Source organism: Silurus aristotelis (assembly GCF_946808225.1).
Source record: "Silurus aristotelis genome assembly, chromosome: 24".
Classification (NCBI taxonomy): domain Eukaryota; kingdom Metazoa; phylum Chordata; class Actinopteri; order Siluriformes; family Siluridae; genus Silurus; species Silurus aristotelis.
In genome coordinates, this window is record NC_139597.1 from 4,227,007 (window position 1) to 4,247,572 (window position 20,566).

General features: G+C 40.1%; 1 protein-coding gene across 1 annotated transcript; it reads right to left on the reverse strand.

Annotated features, from left to right (window-relative positions):
• lum (lumican) lies at nucleotides 1-3,417 on the reverse strand. The gene is made up of 3 exons (XM_083528947.1): nucleotides 2,950-3,417; nucleotides 1,363-2,266; nucleotides 1-1,276 (listed from the first exon to the last, which is right to left on the reverse strand). The coding sequence occupies exons 2-3, from the start codon at nucleotides 2,231-2,233 to the stop codon at nucleotides 1,122-1,124; spliced, it is 1,026 nt and encodes a 341-aa protein (XP_083385073.1). The 5' UTR covers nucleotides 2,234-2,266; nucleotides 2,950-3,417; the 3' UTR covers nucleotides 1-1,121.
• Between the last annotated feature and the right edge of the window lie 17,149 nt (nucleotides 3,418-20,566).

Sequence of the window (20,566 nt, forward strand, 5' to 3'; positions counted from 1 at the left end):
TTTAGGAAACTTGATTTATTTGCTTTACAATCCACTGCTTTTTAAAAGAAATTTTCACCATTTAACATAATAGACCTGCAATTATGCTCGAAATCTGCTATTACTCAATGACATTGGAACAATGCAATGTGAGCAAAATATAGGTGCACAATTGAATGCAGAATGTAGTTTATGTGTTCATACCCATAAAAATAGAATAGAGTGCTTTATAGAGAGTGTATGATGAATTGCATGCAAGTAAAACAAAATCGAATATTGCTTCAATCTTGGCAGTTTATGGAGCAGCAAGCTGTTAATGGGTAAATCATATGTTAGTTTCATGACAATAGATAGCAGTTTTTCACAGTTTAAATCTATAATACTTGCAAGTCACACCTTAGTAGATTGAACTAACGACCACACTCTTGGAAGAAAAAAGTAATATAGAGATACTTGAGTAATGCACGACAGCTTTTGTAGGACTGCTTCGCTTTTCATCTTTTTCTGGTTACATGAACAATTTTATAGCTGATACCTTTTGATATAAAATTTCGAAACAGAAAAGAGATAAAGAGTAAACAGATTATTACAGCTTGCTAAAGATTATTAAAACTACATTTGAAATGCTATTTCCTGAAGACTTAATATTATCGCGTGTACAGTAAATATAGAGTGTCGCTGCCAGCATTTAGACAATCTATACAAAAGCATAAGAGCAAATGAGGATCTGTGCTTCAATTGATCCATATAAATATTACATACAGGAATGTCTGAAGTGACTAATAGGATCGAAGAGGTGTTCAAGCATGTTTTGTATTAAAGCACTAAGTCATACATAACATAATACAGGTGTGCCTCATACTATATATATACTGGAATGTGCCAAGAATGGATATTTTCAAGATTTAATACATAGATCTCAGTGTACTTTGGGTGCTATTATATTTTTCCATTGTACAGATCTTTTTGAAACAAATAACCAAAAGGTTTTTTGAGGCTATACTGACATAATGAATAGGGTATTCTGTCACCGTGAGGCAAAGTTACCCCCCCCCCCCCCCCCCCCCCTTGTAGCTATATATAAATCTGAGTAGATCTTTTAGAAGAAGCTGGTAGGAGTTGCTGAAACAGCGAGCGGAAAACTAGTCAAAAATGATCTCGGAGGCCTGACGGAGGCAGCTGGATGCATCATCAGGCATGCTATTGTGGGTAAGGTTGTTTCCATCCAGGCGCAGAGACTTCAGTCTGGAGTAGTTTACAGGTGAGATAAACTTGCAGATCTTGGGCAGGTCAAATTCTGGAAGAAAAGAAAAACCACAAGTCAGACAGGAGTGAGAACACACTGGTAGAGAAACAACAAATTAGAAGAGCATGGGCACTCACTGCTTATTTTATTGACTTGCAGGTACAAGTGCTCCAGGGATTCATTGACCTCAGGGATGGACTCAAGATTGTTGAAGGAGAGGTCCAGCTCCAGGAGAGCAGTAACATTGAAGACACCTCCCGGAATTCCTGCGTCGGCCAACTTGTTGTGAGAGAGACGCAGGTACTGCAGTAATGGCAGTTTGGCCAGATAGTCTTTGGGGATGCTTTCGATATCGTTGTTGTCAGCATACAACATCAGCAGGGAAGCGGGGATGCCCGCTGGAAGTTTTTTCAGTTTGTTCTCACTTAAATCCAGCAGCATCAATGACTTCAGTCCCTTGAAGGCCCCAGTGATGCCTTCTGAGGTCAGTTTGTTCTTGCCCAGGTGGATGGTCGTGAGGTTCTCCATGCCAGACAGAGTGCCAGAGGGAAATGTAGTAAGCTGGTTGCCAATGAACTTCACTTCATCCAGGGACTTGGAGCTAAGGCTAGGAGGTTTGCTCAACTTGTTGTAGCTGAACAGGAGCTTCTCCAATTTGCTCAATTTGTCAATGGTTCCTGATTGGATCTTGTCACTGATGATGTTATTGTGGTCAAGGATGAGCCAGCGCAAATCAGTGACGTTGTCAAAAACACCTGTTTTGATTTCCTCGATAAGGTTGTTCTGCAGGTAAAGGTATTTGATTCCAGTCGGGACAAATGGGATGTTCTTTAGATTTCTGCTATCGCAGTACATGGCAGTGGGGAAGTTGATGGGGCAGGTGCATTCCAGGGCACAATTGGGCGAGGATGGCATTGACTGTGCAGCAGGCTCATAGTCATAGTCATAATATTGACAAATGCACAGACTGAAAAGCCCAGCCAAGAGGACAGACCGAAGAGAGAACATGGTTTCACAGCAGTGACAAACGCTGTGGAAAATCTGTTGGAAAACAAATAAGAAAAAAGTTGCAGATTCTTCCCTTTGAAGGACTTTACTTGGACAAAAATTGTACAGTATCTATAAACTTGCATTCTTGTATGTCAAGTCAAACAAATTAGGTCACAACCGCAATAAATTAGATGCCTCATGTACACAAATCCACGTTTATGCCTCATTAGGGATTACTTATACTGCTTACTCATGATCCGACCCTTCTTGCCCCTCCCCAATCTAAAACATACCCCATCTCACCCCTCCCGCACGGTTTTTAATGTAAACTATTACAGGTGGGATTTAAAGCACAAAAGCAACAATGCAAAAAATCAGGTATGATTCTGTCAGTATATAAAAAAAGTGTACATTCATTTTATATATTGTCTTGGATTTAGGAATTTTCACCAAACAGTACTTCGACCCATACATGCACATATTCTGCATTATGTTTGATCATGCAAAATCAGAACAAATCTTTCCAGAAAGTGTTAAAGGAAATTCCGAGCTCACATAACCCTGCAGTGCAGGCGTACATGTAACTGAACTAGGCAGACCTCTCGAATACACCGAAACAGACCTCGATTTGAACCTACGCCAAACGAAAAGGCAAACGATATGACGCAAAACAGAGCCCGAATCTCAAACTTTTCAGAAGAATCCTTTAGTTTATCAGGTAGGATCTGACTTACCTTACTCTCTCTCTCCCTGTTTCAGGCTGCAGGCAGAGGTGTGTGTGGCCCAAGGTCTCTGGAGAGGATGAGAGAGGGAGGGCAAGAGAGAGGGAGGGATAGAGAAAAGAAGAAAGAGAGGAGGGAAAATCGAGAATGAGAAAACTGGCTCAGCTAAACTACAGTGGCCCTAGGATGATGGAAAACAGCAGTCAGACAGCTTGCGGAATATCAGCGTTCCGTGTGCCGTGGCATGTCGATTTTAGCATGTAACGAGATTCAGGTGCGGATAGCGCATCTGCAGAGGTGCTTCGGGTGCAAAGGCTTGCAAGAAACTTCGCAAAATATTTATACCTGCTTGGTTTATATACACACCCACACACACCTCGATTACCCAATCATTCCAAATTACCCTTTAAAACAAAACAAACGATTGTGAAGAAGCAACACCAAGGCACGTGAAGCATGACGCCACCTCTGAACATTTCCAAAGTTCCAAAACTATTTCTTTTAAAACGGGGAAATCATTTATATAAAGAAATTTTTGGAACAATATTGGTTTCATAAAATGTTGTGGAAAGTCGAGGAAGAAGAAAAAAAAACATTCGGTTGCATGTGATGCCAACTGCCGGCCATTATATTAACCAGTCCAGTGCGGTTGTAAATAAGCTTCGGAAAAAGTGACAAAAGGAAGCAGAGGAAGAAACTGAAGCCAGACCAAACTTACATAAGACCTTTACTACTGTTGCTTTTTGCCGGTTGTCTGCAGAGCATGGCATCTAGTGAAAGCACGTCCAATGCTCTGCAGATGTGTATAAAATTGGCAGCAGGCATCCTTTTATCTGAGAGTATATCCTGCTTTCTGCCTCTCTCGTTCTCAGCATGCTGTCATATTGAAGCATGCTTCTGGACAGCAGACACAAAGATTACTGCAAAACTTTCTTAACTGGAGAATAGAGACAAGTTGTGCTAGTTGGTACTTGTATCTTTACACTATGCCTGGTTGTCGCTTGGAATGTTCTCTGCACAAATTTACTTTGCTCAATCTGGGGTTGAAAAAATATACAGGATATCCACCTTTAAACATAACATTTTTGACGATTTGTATGGTCTGTGATGAAACAGGGCTTCTCATGAATATTTCTCACAAAAAGCCTTCTCGCTACTGCTCTATCCCTCCACCACACAGACATGTGTTAGTACTTGAGAGCCAGGCAAAAAGCAGTATGTTATTTCTTAGAGCACGCTGAGCCTCAGCCAGATTTTGTCTTCATATTCGAAAGAATGTGATCATATGGGTGAACGTGAGGCCCAGATTTACTGGTATTATATAATATTGTTCATATGATAGACATATGGATTTTTAGGTGGATAAATAGCTCAGGTGAAAGGTCTTTTGGAGGGGGGGGGTTGGGGTCGAAGCAAATCTGGAACCACTTAAGAAAAAAAGACTTCTTCAAACATAGTTTCCTATGACTGCATAATTTTCAAATAAAAAAAAAATCAGACCTCACCATTAGTCTAATTTTAATTTTACTGTGAAACTAGTTATTTCATTAATCTTCTTCTTCTTCTTCTTTCGGCTGCTCCCATTAGGGGTCGCCACAGCGGATCATCCGTCTCCATACCACCCTGTCCTCTATATCTGCCTCTTTTACACCAACTACCTGCATGTCTTCCCTCACCACATCCATGAACCTCCTCCTTGGCCTTCCTCTTTTCCTCCTACCTGGTGGCTCCATCTTCAGCATTTTTCTACCAATATAATTCATGTCCCTCCTCTGCACATGTCCAAACCATCTCAATCTCGCCTCCCTCACCTTGTCACCAAAACATCCTACATGTGCTGTCCCTCTAATAAACTCATTTCTAATCTTGTCCATCCTCGTCACTCCCAACGAAAACCTCAACATCTTCAGCTCTGCTACCTCCAGCTCCACCTCCTGTTTTTTACTCAATGCCACTGTCTCTAATCCATACAACATCGCAGGTCTCACCACAGTCCTATAAACTTTCCCTTTCATTCTTGCAGATACTCTTCTATCACAAATCACTCCTGTCACTCTTCTCCACCCACTCCACCCTGCCTGCACTCTTTTCTTTACTTCCCTAACACACTCTCCATTACTTTGCACTGTTGACCCCAGGTACCTGAACTCCTCCACCTTCTCCACCTCTTCTCCCTGCAACCGCATCACTCCACTGCCCTCCCTCTCATTCACACACATGTACTCTGTCTTACTCCTACTGACTTTCATTCCCCTTCTCTCCAGCGCATATCTCCACCTCTCCAGGCTCTTCTCAACCTGCTCTCTACTCTCACCACAAATCACAATATCATCTGCAAACATCATAGTCCAGGGAGACTCCTGTCTGACCTCGTCCGTCAACCTGTCCATCACCACTGCAAACAGGAAAGGGCTCAGGGCCGATCCTTGATGCAGTCCAACCTTCACCCTGAACCAGTCTGTCGTACCTACTGCACACTTTACTGCCGTCACACTGTCCTCATACATGTCCTGCACCACCCTCACATACTTCTCTGACACACCTGACTTCCTCATACAATACCACAACTCCTCTCTCGGCACCCTGTCGTACGCTTTCTCTAAATCCACAAATACACAATGCAGCTCCTTCTGTCCTTCTCTATACTTCTCCATCAACATCCTCAAAGCAAATAAGGCATCTGTGGTGCTCTTCCTCGGCATGAAACCATACTGTTGCTCACAGATGGTCACCTCTTCTCTCAGCCTGGCTTCCACTACTCTTTCCCATAACTTCATGGTGTGACTGATCAACTTAATTCCCCTGTAGTTACTGCAGGTCTGCACATCTCCCTTATGCTTAAAGATCGGTACCAGCACACTCCTTCTCCATTCCTCAGGCATCCTCTCCCCTTCCAGAAACCTGTTAAACAATCTGGTTAAAAACTCCACTGCCATCTCTCCTAAACATCTCCACGCTTCTACCGGTATGTCATCTGGTCCAACCGACTTTCCATTCTTCATCCTCTTAATCGCTGCTCTCACTTCCTCCTTACTAATCCTATCTACATCCTGCTTCACCAACTCCACATCCTCCAACCTTCTCTCTCTCTGATTTTCCTCATTCATCAGCTGCTCAAAATACTCCCTCCATCTTCTCAACACACTCTCCTCACTAGTCAACACATTTCCCTCTCCATCCTTTATTGCTCTAACTTGCAGTACATCCTTCCCAGCTCGGTCCCTCTGCCTGACCAATCGGTATAAATCCTTTTCTCCTTCCTTAGTGTCCAACCTCTTATACAGCTCCTCATATGCCTTTTCCTTGGCTTTCGCCACATCCCTTTTAACCTGCTGCCGCATCTCCTTGTACTCCTGCCTACTCTTCTCATCACTCTGTCGATCCCACTTCTGTTTTGCCAATCTCTTTCCCCTAATGCTCTCCTGCACTTCCTCATTCCACCACCACGTCTCCTTGTCTTGCTTTCTATTTCCAGATGTCACACCAAGTACTTTTCTAGCTGCCTCCCTCATCACTCCTGCAGTAGTTGCCCAATCATCCGGCACCTCTTCACCACCACCAAGCCCCTGTCTGACCTCTTCCCTGAACCTCACACTACACTCTTCCTCCTTCAGTTTCCACCATCTTATTCTTCTTTCAAACCTTACTTTCCTCCTCTTCTTCTTCGCCTCCAAAACCATCCTACAGACCACCATCCGATGCTGTCTAGCTACACTGTCCCCCGCCAACACCTTACAGTCTCCAATCTCCTTCAGGTTGCATCTCCTACACAGAAGATAATCCACCTGTGTGCACCTTCCTCCACTCTTATACGTCACCCTATGATCCTCCTTCTTCTTAAAATACGTGTTCACCACTGCCATTTCCATCCTTTTAGCAAAATCTACCACCATCTGCCCTTCCACATTCCTCTCCTTAAAACCATACCTACCCATCACCTCCTCATCACCTCTGTTCCCTTCACCTACATGCCCATTAAAGTCTGCCCCAATCACCAATTGTTCTTTCCTAGGTACACCATCTACCACTTCATCTAATTCACTCCAGAATCTTTCTTTCTCCTCCATCTCACAGCCAACTTGTGGAGCATAGGCACTGATGACATTTATCATCATCCCTTCAACTTCCACCTTCACGATCATCACCCTATCAGAAACTCTCTTCACCTCAACTACACTCTTACTGTATGCTTCTTTCAGAATCACCCCTACACCATTTCTCTTCCCATCCACACCATGGTAAAACAGTTTAAACCCACCTCCAATGTTCCTGGCCTTACTCCTTTTCCACTTGGTCTCCTGAACACACAACACATCTACCTTTCTCCTCTCCATCATATCAGCTATCTCTCTCCCTTTACCCGTCATAGTACCAACATTTAAAGTACCAACCCGAACCTCTACTCTCCTACACTGCTCCTTTTCCTGCCGTCTCTGTAGACGCCTTCCTCCTCTCCTTCTCCTCCTTCGGCCAACAGTAGCCCAATTTCCACCGGTACCCTGTCGGCTAACGATACCTGTGGCGGTCGTTGTTAACCCGGGCCTCGACCGATCCGGTATGAAATTCTCATTTGTGATCCGCATATTTGATTTGGCACATGTTTTACGCTGGATGCCCTTCCTAACGCAACCCTCCCCATTTACCCGGGCTTGGGACCGGCACTAAGAGTACACTGGCTTGTGCCCCCCTAATGGCTGGGTTAGTTATTTCATTAATCAGACTAGGTATTTAGAGCTCTCACTTCAATTCACATGCTCATATGGGGGAACTGGTAGGGAAGTGGTAAGTGCAGTGGATATAACGTTGGATTCCGGTTTGGAGGGCGCTTTTGGGTTTAAATCCGAGCACCACCAAGCTTCCACTTTAGGGCCCTTGTCCAAGGCCCTTAACCACTCAATTGCTCAGCTGTATTACTGTAAGTCACTCTGGATAAGTTCGTCTGCAAAATGCAACAAGTTATATCTGGCTTGGAGTTTAAAGTAAAAGAAAAAAGGGTATGGAAATGGTGATTTATACCTGTCACATGTACTTTACAGCACAGTGAAGTTCTTTCTTGCATATCCCAGTGATGTTAGGAAACTGGGGTCAGAGTGCAGGGTCAGCCATGATACAGTGCCCCTGGAACACGGAGGGTTAAGGACTGTAGTTAGGGGCCCCAAGAGTGACAGTTTGGTGATCCTGTGACTTGAACCCCCAACCTTCCAATCAGTAACCGGAAGCCTTTGGGTTTTATTTTACCAATTACGAATTTAGTTACTGATGTTAGTTCCTTTCTTGTTCTATGCAATTAATTCCAATCAATGTTTGATGGCAAAAATGACTATTTAAATCAGCCAAGCACATGAAAACAGCACAGTAAAACAATTATGCAGATACAGGTCAACAGCTTCAGGTAATATTCATAATCGAACATTAATAAAAATGTATTATCTTGCAAATATGCATTTAAAACCATGATTCTATATAATACGTCACGATTCTGTAATAGAAATCACTGCATGGGCTTATTAACACCTCCAGAATTCATTGTCTGTGAACACAGTTTGACATGTCATCCACAAATGCATGTTAAATCTCTATTATGCAAAGAAGAAGGCATGCGTGAACATGATGCAGAAGCACTGCCATACAGGTCTCCTCAGTTCCCAGATGTGAACAGACAGAAGACGTGATGCTACACAGTGGTAAACATCGCCCTGTCCCAACTTTAATTATTTCTTCCTTAAAATGTTATATATATATATATATATTCAAACATCCACTATGAGACTGTAGCTGGTGCTGGAGAAAGAATAATAATATACTATTTGGTTCTTACAAGAATGTAGTGTTGAAGATTTGGGAGTAAGAATTTAAGCATAAGCATCTCAATTTTAAGCCACAAAACAGTGAGGCGGATTTTCTTTTCGAGAATCACTGAGCTGTACTAGCAACAAGCAATTGAGCACGATTTCCTCATCAATAATTATAGGCTTAAAACCATGTTAACTGTTCGTTGTGAGCTTATAACCAGATAAAGTTCAGGGCAGGGTCTTCCTTCTTTCACCAGCTCTTCTCTCTCACAAAAAGTGGATTTCTATCTTTTTTTTAAACAATCCCGAAGAATGGAAACTGGAAAGACCTTCGCGTTGTTCCGACAGCAAGTCTGGGCTCCGTCCGCTTTCGTACGTTTGTTTACTGGCACATTTGTCTGAATTTATTTAACTAAGAACTCCTGTCCAATAGCCTGCTGTTTACTATAAACATGTTTATTTATTTTTACAAGTGAAAAAAAATGGCCAGAAAAGTAGATGACGCTTTTGGCTGTTAGGCGCTAAAACCAGGTCATTGTTGGATCTTCCTGCAGGAAAATATTCCAAAAGCATTTCCCCAGATGTACAAAAAAAAAAAAAATCAGACTGACCACAAAATGTCTGTCTGGTGATGTCCTACCCAGTTCTCTAACCCAGACCCAAATAAAACCTATAAAACTTGAAAGTAGAGTCATGGAGTAATGAAGGAGAAGATGTCCTACATGGAAGGATCATCTAAGATTAAACTACATTAATTTTGTTACAGAGGCACAGAGAAGCTGAATCAAAGCCAGAAAACACTAGAATGATGACATGGAGGTGAGAAGCGATGCAGTGTAAAGGAAGAAAAAAGTGAGGATTGTGAGAATGGGTAACATATACAATAATTGTCATAATAATGAATAAGACACAAGGGTAAAGCAAACTAGACATGCTATAGGGACAGGTATTGGGACACCTGACTTTTCCAGCCATATGTGCTTTGTTCTTAAACTGTTAAACCATAATTGGAGGCACACAATTGTATGGGATGTCTTTGGATGCAGTAAATGTTCCTTTTACTTGAACTAGGAGACCCAAACTTGTTCCAGCATGGCATTGTCCTTGTGTATGAAGCCAGCTGCATGAAGATAGGCTTTAAATGAATTGGAGTGGAAGATCCCTTGCAATAGAGCTCTGACCTCAACCCTATTAAACACCTTTTGGATAAATTGAAATCACCACATCAAGAGATGTTCAATCTGGTTCAAGTCTGGGCTCTGGCTGGGCCACTTGAGGACATTCAGAGTTGTCACTCCTTTATTATCTTGGCTGTGTGCTTAGGGTCGTTGTCCTGTTGGAAGATACCACCCCAGTCTGAGGTCCGGCGCGCTCTGGAACGGGCTTTCATCAAGGATCTTTCTGTATATTGCTGCATTCATCTTTCCTTCAGTCCTGACTTGTCTCCCAGTTCCTGCCACCTTACAGCCCTGATTGGTGGAGTGCTGCAGAAATGGTTGTTCTTCTGCAAGATTCTCCTCTCTCCACAGAGAAACGTTGGATCTAATTTAGAGTGACCATCAAGTTATTGGTCACCTTCCTGATCGCTCAGTTTGGCTGGGCGGCCCACTCTAGGAAGATTCCTGGTGGTTCCACACTTCTTCCATTATGGATTATGGAGGCCACTGTACTCATTGGGACCTTCAATGCTGCATAGATTTTTCTGTACCCTTCCCCAGATCTGTGCCAACAATACAATCCTGTTTTGGAGGTCTACAGACAATTCTTTGGCTCTTCATGTGCTCTGACATGCATTTTTAACTTTTGGACCTCATATAAACAGGTGTCTGCCTTTCCAAATCATGTCCAATCTACTGAATTTACTACAGGTGGACTCCAATCAAGTTGTAGAAATATCTCAAGGATGATCAGCGGAAACAGGATGCACCTGAGCTCAAATATGAGTATCATGGCAAAGGCTGTGAATATGTTGTCTTACGTTATTTTTAATTTGAAAAGATTTCAAACAAACTTCTTTCACATTGTCATTATGGGGTATTGTTTAAAGAATTTTTCATGAAAAAAATGTATTTCATTCATTTTGGATTAAGGCTGTAACATAACATATTGTGGAAAAAGTGAAGTGCTGTGAATAATTTCCCGATGCATTGTATGTGCAAAAATATATAGAGAGTCCAACAAAGGAAGTTTTTTTTACAGTATGTAATAATATTTCACTATGCCCTTGTGAGAACAAATCTCCAGAATGTTGTGGAACATCTTCCCAGAAGTATGCAGGTTGTTATTAAGTGTGCACTGGGATGTTCAAAAAGCACATATATATCATATGATCAGGTGTCCACAAACTTTTGTCCATATAGTGTATATAAAAAAAGTAAACAGTTTATTTGCTTAGAGGGAGCCAGAGCATAAGTAAAACTTAAGGTAAAAAAAAGGACAGGCATTGACCACGAATTCATTAAAGCACAAAGTGTTACTGTTAGGTCAGCTCACAATTACAGCCTCACTCCATTGGCACAGTATCTAAAGTCAAACTTACACAGATCCCTCACTGCAGGCTGCTTAGTGTCTTCTTACCACTTGCATAGATGGCCAAAAAAGTATAGAAATCCCTCAAGCATCTGAGTCTTATTGCATATCCCCGAAATTACGATCTTTGCTCAAATCTGTGAGTTGGCAAGAGATAAAATTTTCCAGAGCAGGTGTGCTCATCATATGTTAAAAACTGAAGGAGCATTGGAATTGAAAGCTGCTCCTGTTTCCATTAGCTTTTTCCACTGTTGTGGAGATCATTAGACATGGCCACATCATGCTGTTCCACACCGACATGGACACTTGTAATGGTCTTGGCATTTTTTCCATTTGTTGAGATGATGCCCCAGGCAATTGAACTCTGCTATATAATATATTAGAGGATGTGACTAGAACTGTTAAGTGGATATGTGAGGGATCGCTATGCGAGGTTGAACTTTCTTATCAGGGCTATATCAGATACTTCTAAGTCCACAGAATCTGCATTTCTGATTCAGAGGAGATTTGCCAACTCTGAGAACCTGAGCTTTAAGTACAGTATATAGTTTCTAGCTGTAAGGTAGAATTGACAAACTTATAAAGATAGCACCACAACTGGGACCTGCATTAATTACCTTCAAGTGTTGAGGCACAAAGACTGGGGGTGGGGGTATTGCTAGCCTCATAGCAAAAACTCCTGTCCTATCACTTGGAGGCAAACCTTGAACAGCTCCATGTGCCCTGAAATTCTTCTGTCTTCTACATTCACTAGAATCATCACAATGGTTGAATTGACCATCATAAGGGGAAAGGGAATGAAGGCTACATTCTAGAGAAAGAACTACATTGAGCAATCTCTGTGGGCTAAAAAGCATGGAAATTGTTGCATTGGCTACACTGGAACATCCAGCCAGCAGCTCCTGAAATCTCTCAGACTTCAGTTCTTTTAGGCATCAAGCTGAGGAAGATTCTCAGTGGCCTGGCAAAGGAGCTTCTCACTCTGTCTCAAAAAAAGGACAAGATGTCAGGAAAGCAAGCATCCAAGGGCCATAATTGCTGTGTCAGGTCCTCTGCAAAAAAACAAAAAAAAAACAAAACAGCAGCAAGAAACAGCTCAAATTAACAAAGCATATATGAGAATGATGATTGGTTTGGTAGAGTGACCAAAGATAAAAGCAAGAGCTTTTAAAGTAATTTTATATATTTCCCCTGTACTTTCTGAGTCGGATGAAATTAGCAGTGGTGGACAGTAACAAAGTAAATAGTTAACTACTGTACTTAAGTTTTTTTACGTGTCTGTACTTTACTTTAAGTTTTCTATTTGGGGAGACATTTACTTTAACGTCAATGTATTTCAATGTCAAATATCGTACTTTTTACTCAACTACATTTTAAGTTTCTACTTTAATTCAAGTACATAGTTTATGTACTTCATCCTCCACAGGTAATCAGTACTTTTTTCCTTACCAATCATCACTTTAAACGATATTAAAATTGAATTAAACCACGCCTCTCATGCCAGGACCCTGCAAAGTACCCCTATCTCACTGTTATGTTGATGGATGAATTTGGTTGGTACAAATGTGCAGCAAATATGTAAAATTGTCTCCAGATATTGCTACTTTTAAAAAATATCTCAGCATCACCAAAGTAATGATGATAAAAATATTCTATTAACAATGTGGAAACCTAATTAAGCCAGTGATCAAACAGAGCAGATATCAAATTGGAATACAATAATCCATATCACACCAGAGTTGAGGTTAGATATTGTGAGAAAAACTTACAGGATATTGTGCTGTCTCCCTTCAATTCATATCGAAGCACTGCTAAAACACAACCTTGATTTGGGTTAAAATCTGTTTAAAAAACAGCATTGATTTTGGTTCCAGATATTTGTTCCTTGTTACAGCTACACAGTGTAACTACTCAGTAGATTGCTGATTGGAAGGTCGGAGGATCAAGACCCGGTATCGCCAAGGTGCCACTCTTGGGGCCCCTGGGCAAGGCCCTTAACGCTCAGTGCTCCAAGGGCGCTGTATCGTGGCTGATCCTGCATTCAGACCCCAGCTTCCTAACATATATGTGAAGAAAGTATTTCACTGTGCTGTAGAGTACATGTGACAAATATAAAGCACCTTTCTTTCCTCTTTAATTATCTCGTTGGAAATGTATTTAAATAGAGAAAATCACAAAGAGCAAATACTGATTTAGAATATTTCAGGCATTAGTAGACAATGATGATTTAAAATATTTGCATAGGCCATTTGTATAAGTCTATATGCTATAGTATTGGCTGTATAGGTTGCATAAATATCATGCATATTTAAGTTGGGGCCCAAGGAATATCACATAATTGTTACAATTTAGACAAACTTAATACATGGGTGAAGTTAGTTAGCTTGTTTGTGTCTTTATTTACTACCTTGTTCCATAATAAGATCAAATGAGAAGGTAAAAAGCATGAGAGTCTGAGAGTCTCTCAGGTCTTCAGTAATCCCATTGTTCCACAGATTGTTGCATAATGTGTTTGTCAGTGAGGAGAAACAGTAGCTCAGTTGTTTTCTGGATTTTTCCATGCAGGAGCAACTGGCATATGGTTTATATAATCATTATGTTGTCAGGAAATTCTAATAAAAGGGTCGGGTGTATGTGTAGGTGTATTCCAGGGTATTGAATTCTGTGCTGGGTGAAAATAATTTTGGGACTCATTTCATGAAGATTATAAGTAGATTCATTATCGCAATACATTATATAGGAGTTTGAGATAAACAAGTGATTGGGCTTTGCTGTTTATGTATTTCATTTTCTACATTTGCCCAATGCTTGTCGAAGTGATCTAAATCAAATACGGTTTTATGTTTAAAGCTGTTAAGTGACCCATGTGGTTCCATTTCAGAATGTTTACATGTCTCCGTGTGGCAGTAATTTAACCATGCGCCAAATTATACAGGTTATAAAACCACAGAGGAAGCCCACAGGCGACCAACAAACACTGACCTTTTGGTAATGTACTTTTAATATCAGGGTGAGCAACGCATTGGGCGAAAAGATAAAAGAGAATAGAAGGCAAATTCACATAAACATAAACCCACTACTTAATCACATAGATGCTGTAAACATAAAGGACCAGGTGGTGGGTCTCTACTTAACTTGCTCAGACTTTATCTACTGCTTTTAAGTAGTTAGTAAATTCATCATTTAATAATAATTACAAAAATTAAAATATTAAATAAAATATTCAGCTGGAAAAGTCAGGTGTCGCAATACTTTTATCAGTATAGTGTATTTCTAAGAGGACAGCTTCAAATGAAACTTGAAGAAGATAGAAGATAGGACTAACAGTGGGTATTAGTGTTTGGTTGTTGAGAAACAGCATAGTCAGACATCACAACTAGTAAGTTGACTAAGGCTGCCTTATGTAAGGTGATGTAAGCTGGAGAAATGTATTAACTACAAGTCATTAGATTTGATGATTGGCTCCATTTTGAGATAATGTTGTGTTGAAGGAGTCTAAAAAAGTCGACAAATCGATTGAAAAAGTCTTCGTGGACCCTGCTTATTAATTTGCTGGAACAACAAAGTGCAGTATTACTTAAGTACATGTACAGCCAACAATGTGCAGTGTTCCTTATTTAAACAATGTGCAATATTATTTATTTAATTTCACTACTTTTTATAACGTATATGAGGTGGTATACGAAAAAAGTTTTCAAACTAGCTTTATTGACAAGAAAGAACTTTATCTAGATCTACACAGGTTAGCCTGAAAATAGTCCCTTTGCACAGCAATACAGTGCTCCCAGCGTTCCTGCCACTTCTGGAATGTGTCCTGGAAGTCTTCTTTTCAAGTATGTCGAGCTCCTTCTGCGATCTGCGCCGGATCCCCGCAATGGTGTCAAAAGGGCAACTTTTGAGCTGGATCTTTATCATCAGTAAGAGGGCGAAGTCCACAGGAGCAGAGTCTGGCGAGTAGGGTGGGTGCAAAAGTGAGATCATGTGGCTTCTTACGGCGATCATCATGCACAAGTTTCCGAACGGTTTTGACATTTTCAGAGGGTTGAGCTGCTTGAAAGCCTTACTAAACGCTCGTCGTCTTCCTGTGTCGTAAGCCTCTCCTTATGTTAATGTCAATGTCATGTCAAACGTCTCTGTGACAGATTTACCCAGGTTTACACAGAATTCCATGTTTGCTCTTTGTTTTAACTTGCTGTCCATGATAAAATCGCAGACATGGTTGAGAATAGTATCAGTCAGCACCATTGGTCTCAAAGCTTTTTGATAACTTTTATTTTATTTCAATTAGAAAGTCTATTTGTGTATTTTACTTTGTGTAAATACTGTGTAAAGGGCTTTTGTGAATAAAGCTGACTTTAGTTACAAATGCAAAAAAATTCCAATGTACATGTACTGCAATGTATCTGCGCAAATGGCAATACACTTGAAACTTGAAGTACATGACAAAATAACAAACTGATTAATGTATTTTTGTATCTATTATTATAATTATTTATTTATTTATTACAAAACTTTACTAAATCTTCTGCTACAGCTTGTTAGCTGCATTTAGGCCAATTATTTAGTTAAAGGCACCTGTTTTCACAGAATTCAAAAGACCCCTCTGGTGTAATAAGTGATGCAATGACATAATGGTGGTGCAAAAAAACAAGCAATATGCTGTTGAGCTTCTCTCTTTCTCACACACACTTTATTGGACAAGTGGTCAAAAAGTCAACAAGCCAGTGCAATGGTGTTACACACACAAGATGTCACGGAAAGTGCATTCGACTGACTTAAAGCAGCTCACACACACATCAGCTTACACACACAAACACACACACACACATGCTAATCCTTTCTCTAACCCTTGATGTTTATCAATGAACGATTGTAAATACCGATGTCAGTGTAGGTCTATGTGTATCGACTTTCAGGTCGTCTCAAACATTAGTTCTTCTCAAGGGGTTCTTTCTCATTTTGTCTCAGTAAGATTTTTTTTTCTTTTGGTGTCTGCTCTGGTTGTGCCTTTGGGGTCTAAGTCGGGGTCTGAACATGTATATAGCTGTTTTCTGATATTTTTTAACATTGCTCAGTTTATGGAAATCGAGTTTTCTGTTTTGCAGGAGGTTCCTCCCTCCATAAATATGATATAGTTCAAGCTTCTAACAGCTCTCTCTCTCTCTCTCTCTCTCTCTCTCTCTCTCTTCTCTCTCTCTCTCTCTCTCTCTCTCTCTCTCTCTCTCTCTCTCTCGCTCTCTCACCCCCCCCCCCCCACACACACACATTCACACACACATACACAGTCATACACTGATACACTGTCCCTCTCTTTCACTCATTTTGTCCTGCATACACACACACACACACACACACACACACACACACACACACACATGCGTTACCACTATACCCTTAAGGACTAAACTATTAGAGTACTCAAATTGCAAAAAAAATAAAAAAATAAAAAATCCAAGGGGTTGTGACAGGGCCTGCTCCATTTTAAGCCTGGAGGATGTAGAGATGTAGGAGGCAGTAAAAATCCATATTAATGTGTCAGATTTCTAGCCATCTTTTTGGATTTATTAGTCATTATTAATGACCCAACATAGGCATGTTGATTCCGACCTTAAATGTACCACTTCTTAGCTCCAGACATTTATTTCCTGCTTGCTTTTTGACATCTTCTTTAGAAATTAGTTTCCCATTCGCACAAAGCACTTCACTGCATCATCAGTGTGTCTTGTAAGTAAATGTACGTTAGCTTTGACTTAGCTGTTACTTCTTGGCTTGACTAAAACCTCCTGATATGCTGTGTGTCCATTTTATGAGCAGAACCCAGGAAGACTGGGGCAATTTAATGGGAAACGTTTTACAAGGGGGTGATTATTTTGTGGGCTTTTTCTTTCTTTCCTTTTTATTTTATTTTTTGTAATGGCCGACCATAGCATTCCTTTGGTTTGTGACATATTGGGCTGTGATTATAAAACGTGGCATAATTGTATTTACCAGCAGGGGGCACTGTAGAAAAGAAAGAAAGAGACACCGCGAGTGCGAGACAGACAGACAGACAGACAATATAAACAAATGCGTAGCGAAAAATATAGGAAAGAAGAGAACAGAAAAAATAAAGACAGAGTGAGACGAAAAAGCACGGAATGAGATGATAAAACGACAAACAGGGAGATAGAGATAGAGTATGATAGACAAGAATATGAGAACAAAAACAGAAATAAATGAGAGAAAAGACTCAAGAGAAAGAGAGAAAGAAATAATGAAAGAAAATAGAGATAAGTCACAAAGAAAGAAAGGGAAAAAGAAGAATAAAGCAGAGAAAGCAAAGGAGAACAGAAAAGGCATATAGAGAGTGAAAAGATAAAATCATAATTTGGAGGGAGAGAGGGTGAAAGATGATAGGTGGAGAGATAAGAGAAAATACAGAGCTAATGAAAAAAGAATGAAGAGAGTGAGTGGGAAGGAAAGAGAGAATGAAGATCATAAAAATGACAGAAACTAGAGATAGGGAAGACAGACAGACAGACAGACAGACAGACAGACAGACAGACAGACAGATAGATAGATAGATAGATAGATAGATAGATAGATAGATAGATAGATAGATAGATAGATAGATAGATAGATAGATAGATAGAAAAGATTACATGAAAATAAGGAGGGAGAGAGGGAGAAAGAAGATACAGAGAAATATATGCAGTAGAGAAATACAGATCAGCAAACAGGCGAGAGAGAGAGAGAGAGGGAGAGAGAGAGAGAGAGAGAGAGAGAGAGAGAGAGAGAGAGAGAGAGAGAGAGAGAGAGAGAGACTGACAGGAAATAGAGACACCAAACATAGATACAAATAGACATGACAGAAAGAAGGTAAAGAGAAAGAACAGAGTAATGCGACAGATAAAAAAAAAAAGACAAATATGGAGGGAGAGAGATTTAAAGAAGATAGACAGAGGGATGAGAGAAAAGACTGATTGATATATACAGTAGTGAGAAAATAAATAGAAAGATACATATAGTAGAGAGAGAGAGACATAAAGAGAAAATAATTAAAATAGTGAGAGATGGAGAGAGAGAGAGAGAGAGAGAGAGAGAGAGAGAGAGAGAGATTGCTGTAATTTGTAATACATCTTGGTGTTCCTCTGTAAATCCTGAATTCAAATCAGTTGATTACCATCTACGATTTCCATTTGATTTGTGATCATTAGCCTGGACTGTATTCTCTTATATTCCGAAATGAAGTGCAAAAGTTTGTGAACAGATGAAGGTCATTTATGCCCTCAGTTTCTCAGGAATAACATAATTTATATTAAAATATGAACAGTGCATAGAAGATACACCCATTTACATGTATGTTTACTGGCTTTCTGGATGTGATACAATTCTTCTTTAATGACCTGAATGCTACCTCTATTTATTCTCCAATAATTTTCTTCTTTCACAGTTCACGAGAACAGCTCTAATTAATGAACTGACACTCTGCTATCTTCTAGCTTTTTTTACTTGGCCAGTGTTTGCCTATTAAACTTGATAAATCATCCATAATGTCAAATGTTAAAACCATTGATTTGTATATAAACATGTAAAAAAAAATATATATATATATATTTATATAATGTTTTTTTTCCACAAGTATACAATGGGTTATGTGTGCAGTATTACCTCTTCAGCTTCCTTTTGTGTAAGGTTTTTCAATTCTCAAAACATCTCATTTGACGTGTCACTGAAATAAAATGTGGAATGAGTCATTATATCTGTAGAAATTCGGTTATAATATTTTACTTTGCTGCTATCTGTGATAGTAGATTTGTTTACGCACTGTTTTAGTCATGAGAATTTTATCTCATGTATCTGGGAAATGCGTATTCAGTTAGACTTTAATCTTTAGTTAACAGTTCCGAATTACCGTAGTTGACTAATTTAGTTTTTCCGCATTCCAGGTCTTCAGTGGATCAGGAACCGAAAAGTAAAGTGTAATGACTTGAAATCAAGTCTGGTAGTTGCAATTGTATTGTTGTTTTACCCCCATTTTCTTCCAAGTTGGTTCTTCTTACCACTTTCCATCCATTAGATATCTCTCCAAGGCCACCTAGGAAGGCTAAGTGTTAGCATGTGCATCCTCTGAGACAAGTGCAGCATTGTTCCTGCTATTAATGCTAAACCACAATTTTCCCATGACTGGTTAGTATCACCTCTCTAACCCAAAATGCATTCTTAATTATGTTCTCTTGTTCTCCCAAGACAAGAATGGCACGAACCAAACATTGAGGTAGGGTTGAACAATTTTGTCTTGTGCCGCAATTTAATATTATAAGAAACTTTGCAGTATATATCAAAATTGAACAATTTGTCTTATAATAAATGTCCTTTTCTGTGGCTTCTGTACATTTGAGAGGCTGCATCAAAACAACCACATGCATATCCTATACTATATAGACAAAAGTTTGTGGAAACCTTACTATGAGATTCGTTTGTACATTTTGAACATCCCATTTTACATTTCATGCCTATTTGCTCTTCTGGGAAGATGTTCCACTAGACTTTGACTGTGTGTTAATGAAGATTTGTGTTTAATCAGCTTCATTAGTGTTAGTAAGGTCAGTTAGTGATGTAGGTGATGTGAGGAGGCCCTGGAGTACAATCCTGAAGTTTTGCTTGTTGACTTCGGCTCTGGCTTCCTCCATGTCAAATGTTTGTGGACACTAATGTGGATACCATTAGATTGATATGTGCTTGACGAACATCTCATTCCACAGTTATAACAACCTTCGTCTTTCTGGGAGGATGCTCCAAAAAATTTTGGGAGACTTGTTCTTACAAGGGTTAGCTCTTAAAGGGTAAGTTTACAAAAGTCAAGTACTGGTGTAGGTGAGGTGAGGAGGCCTGTGGTGGAGTCAGCATTCCCAATTCATCCCAAAGGTGTACAATTGGGTTGAGGTCGGAGCTCTAGATCAGGCCATTAAAGATCTTCCACTTCAACCCATGTAAAGCATATCTTGCTGGCTTTGTCCCCAGGGCATTGTCATGCTGGAACAGGTTTTGGGTCTCAGAGTTCAAGTGATGGGGAAATATAATGCTACTGCATCCAAAGGCATTACAGTTTGGTGGAGAAACCACTTACAGCTTGGGAGGTCAGGTGCCCCGATACATTTGTCCATATAATGCACTTGGTGTGTGTTAATCTGTCCAAACTTCAGCTATTACTTTTTTTAAGGACCTACCTCCGGACACGAGGCCCCGTCTCAGAAAAATAAATCACCATTATTGCCGATATTTTAAAATCTGGTTGACTACTGTTTTACTTTAAGCAACGAAAAGAA

Coding starts and splice junctions, on each gene's coding strand:
- lum (XM_083528947.1), bottom strand. CDS start 2,233: ATGTTCTCTCTTCGGTCTGTCCTCTTGGCTGGGCTTTTCAGTCTGTGC. Junction 1,277..1,362: donor GCAAGTCAATAAAATAAGCA/GTGAGTGCCCAT, acceptor CTTTTCTTCCAG/AATTTGACCTGCCCAAGATC.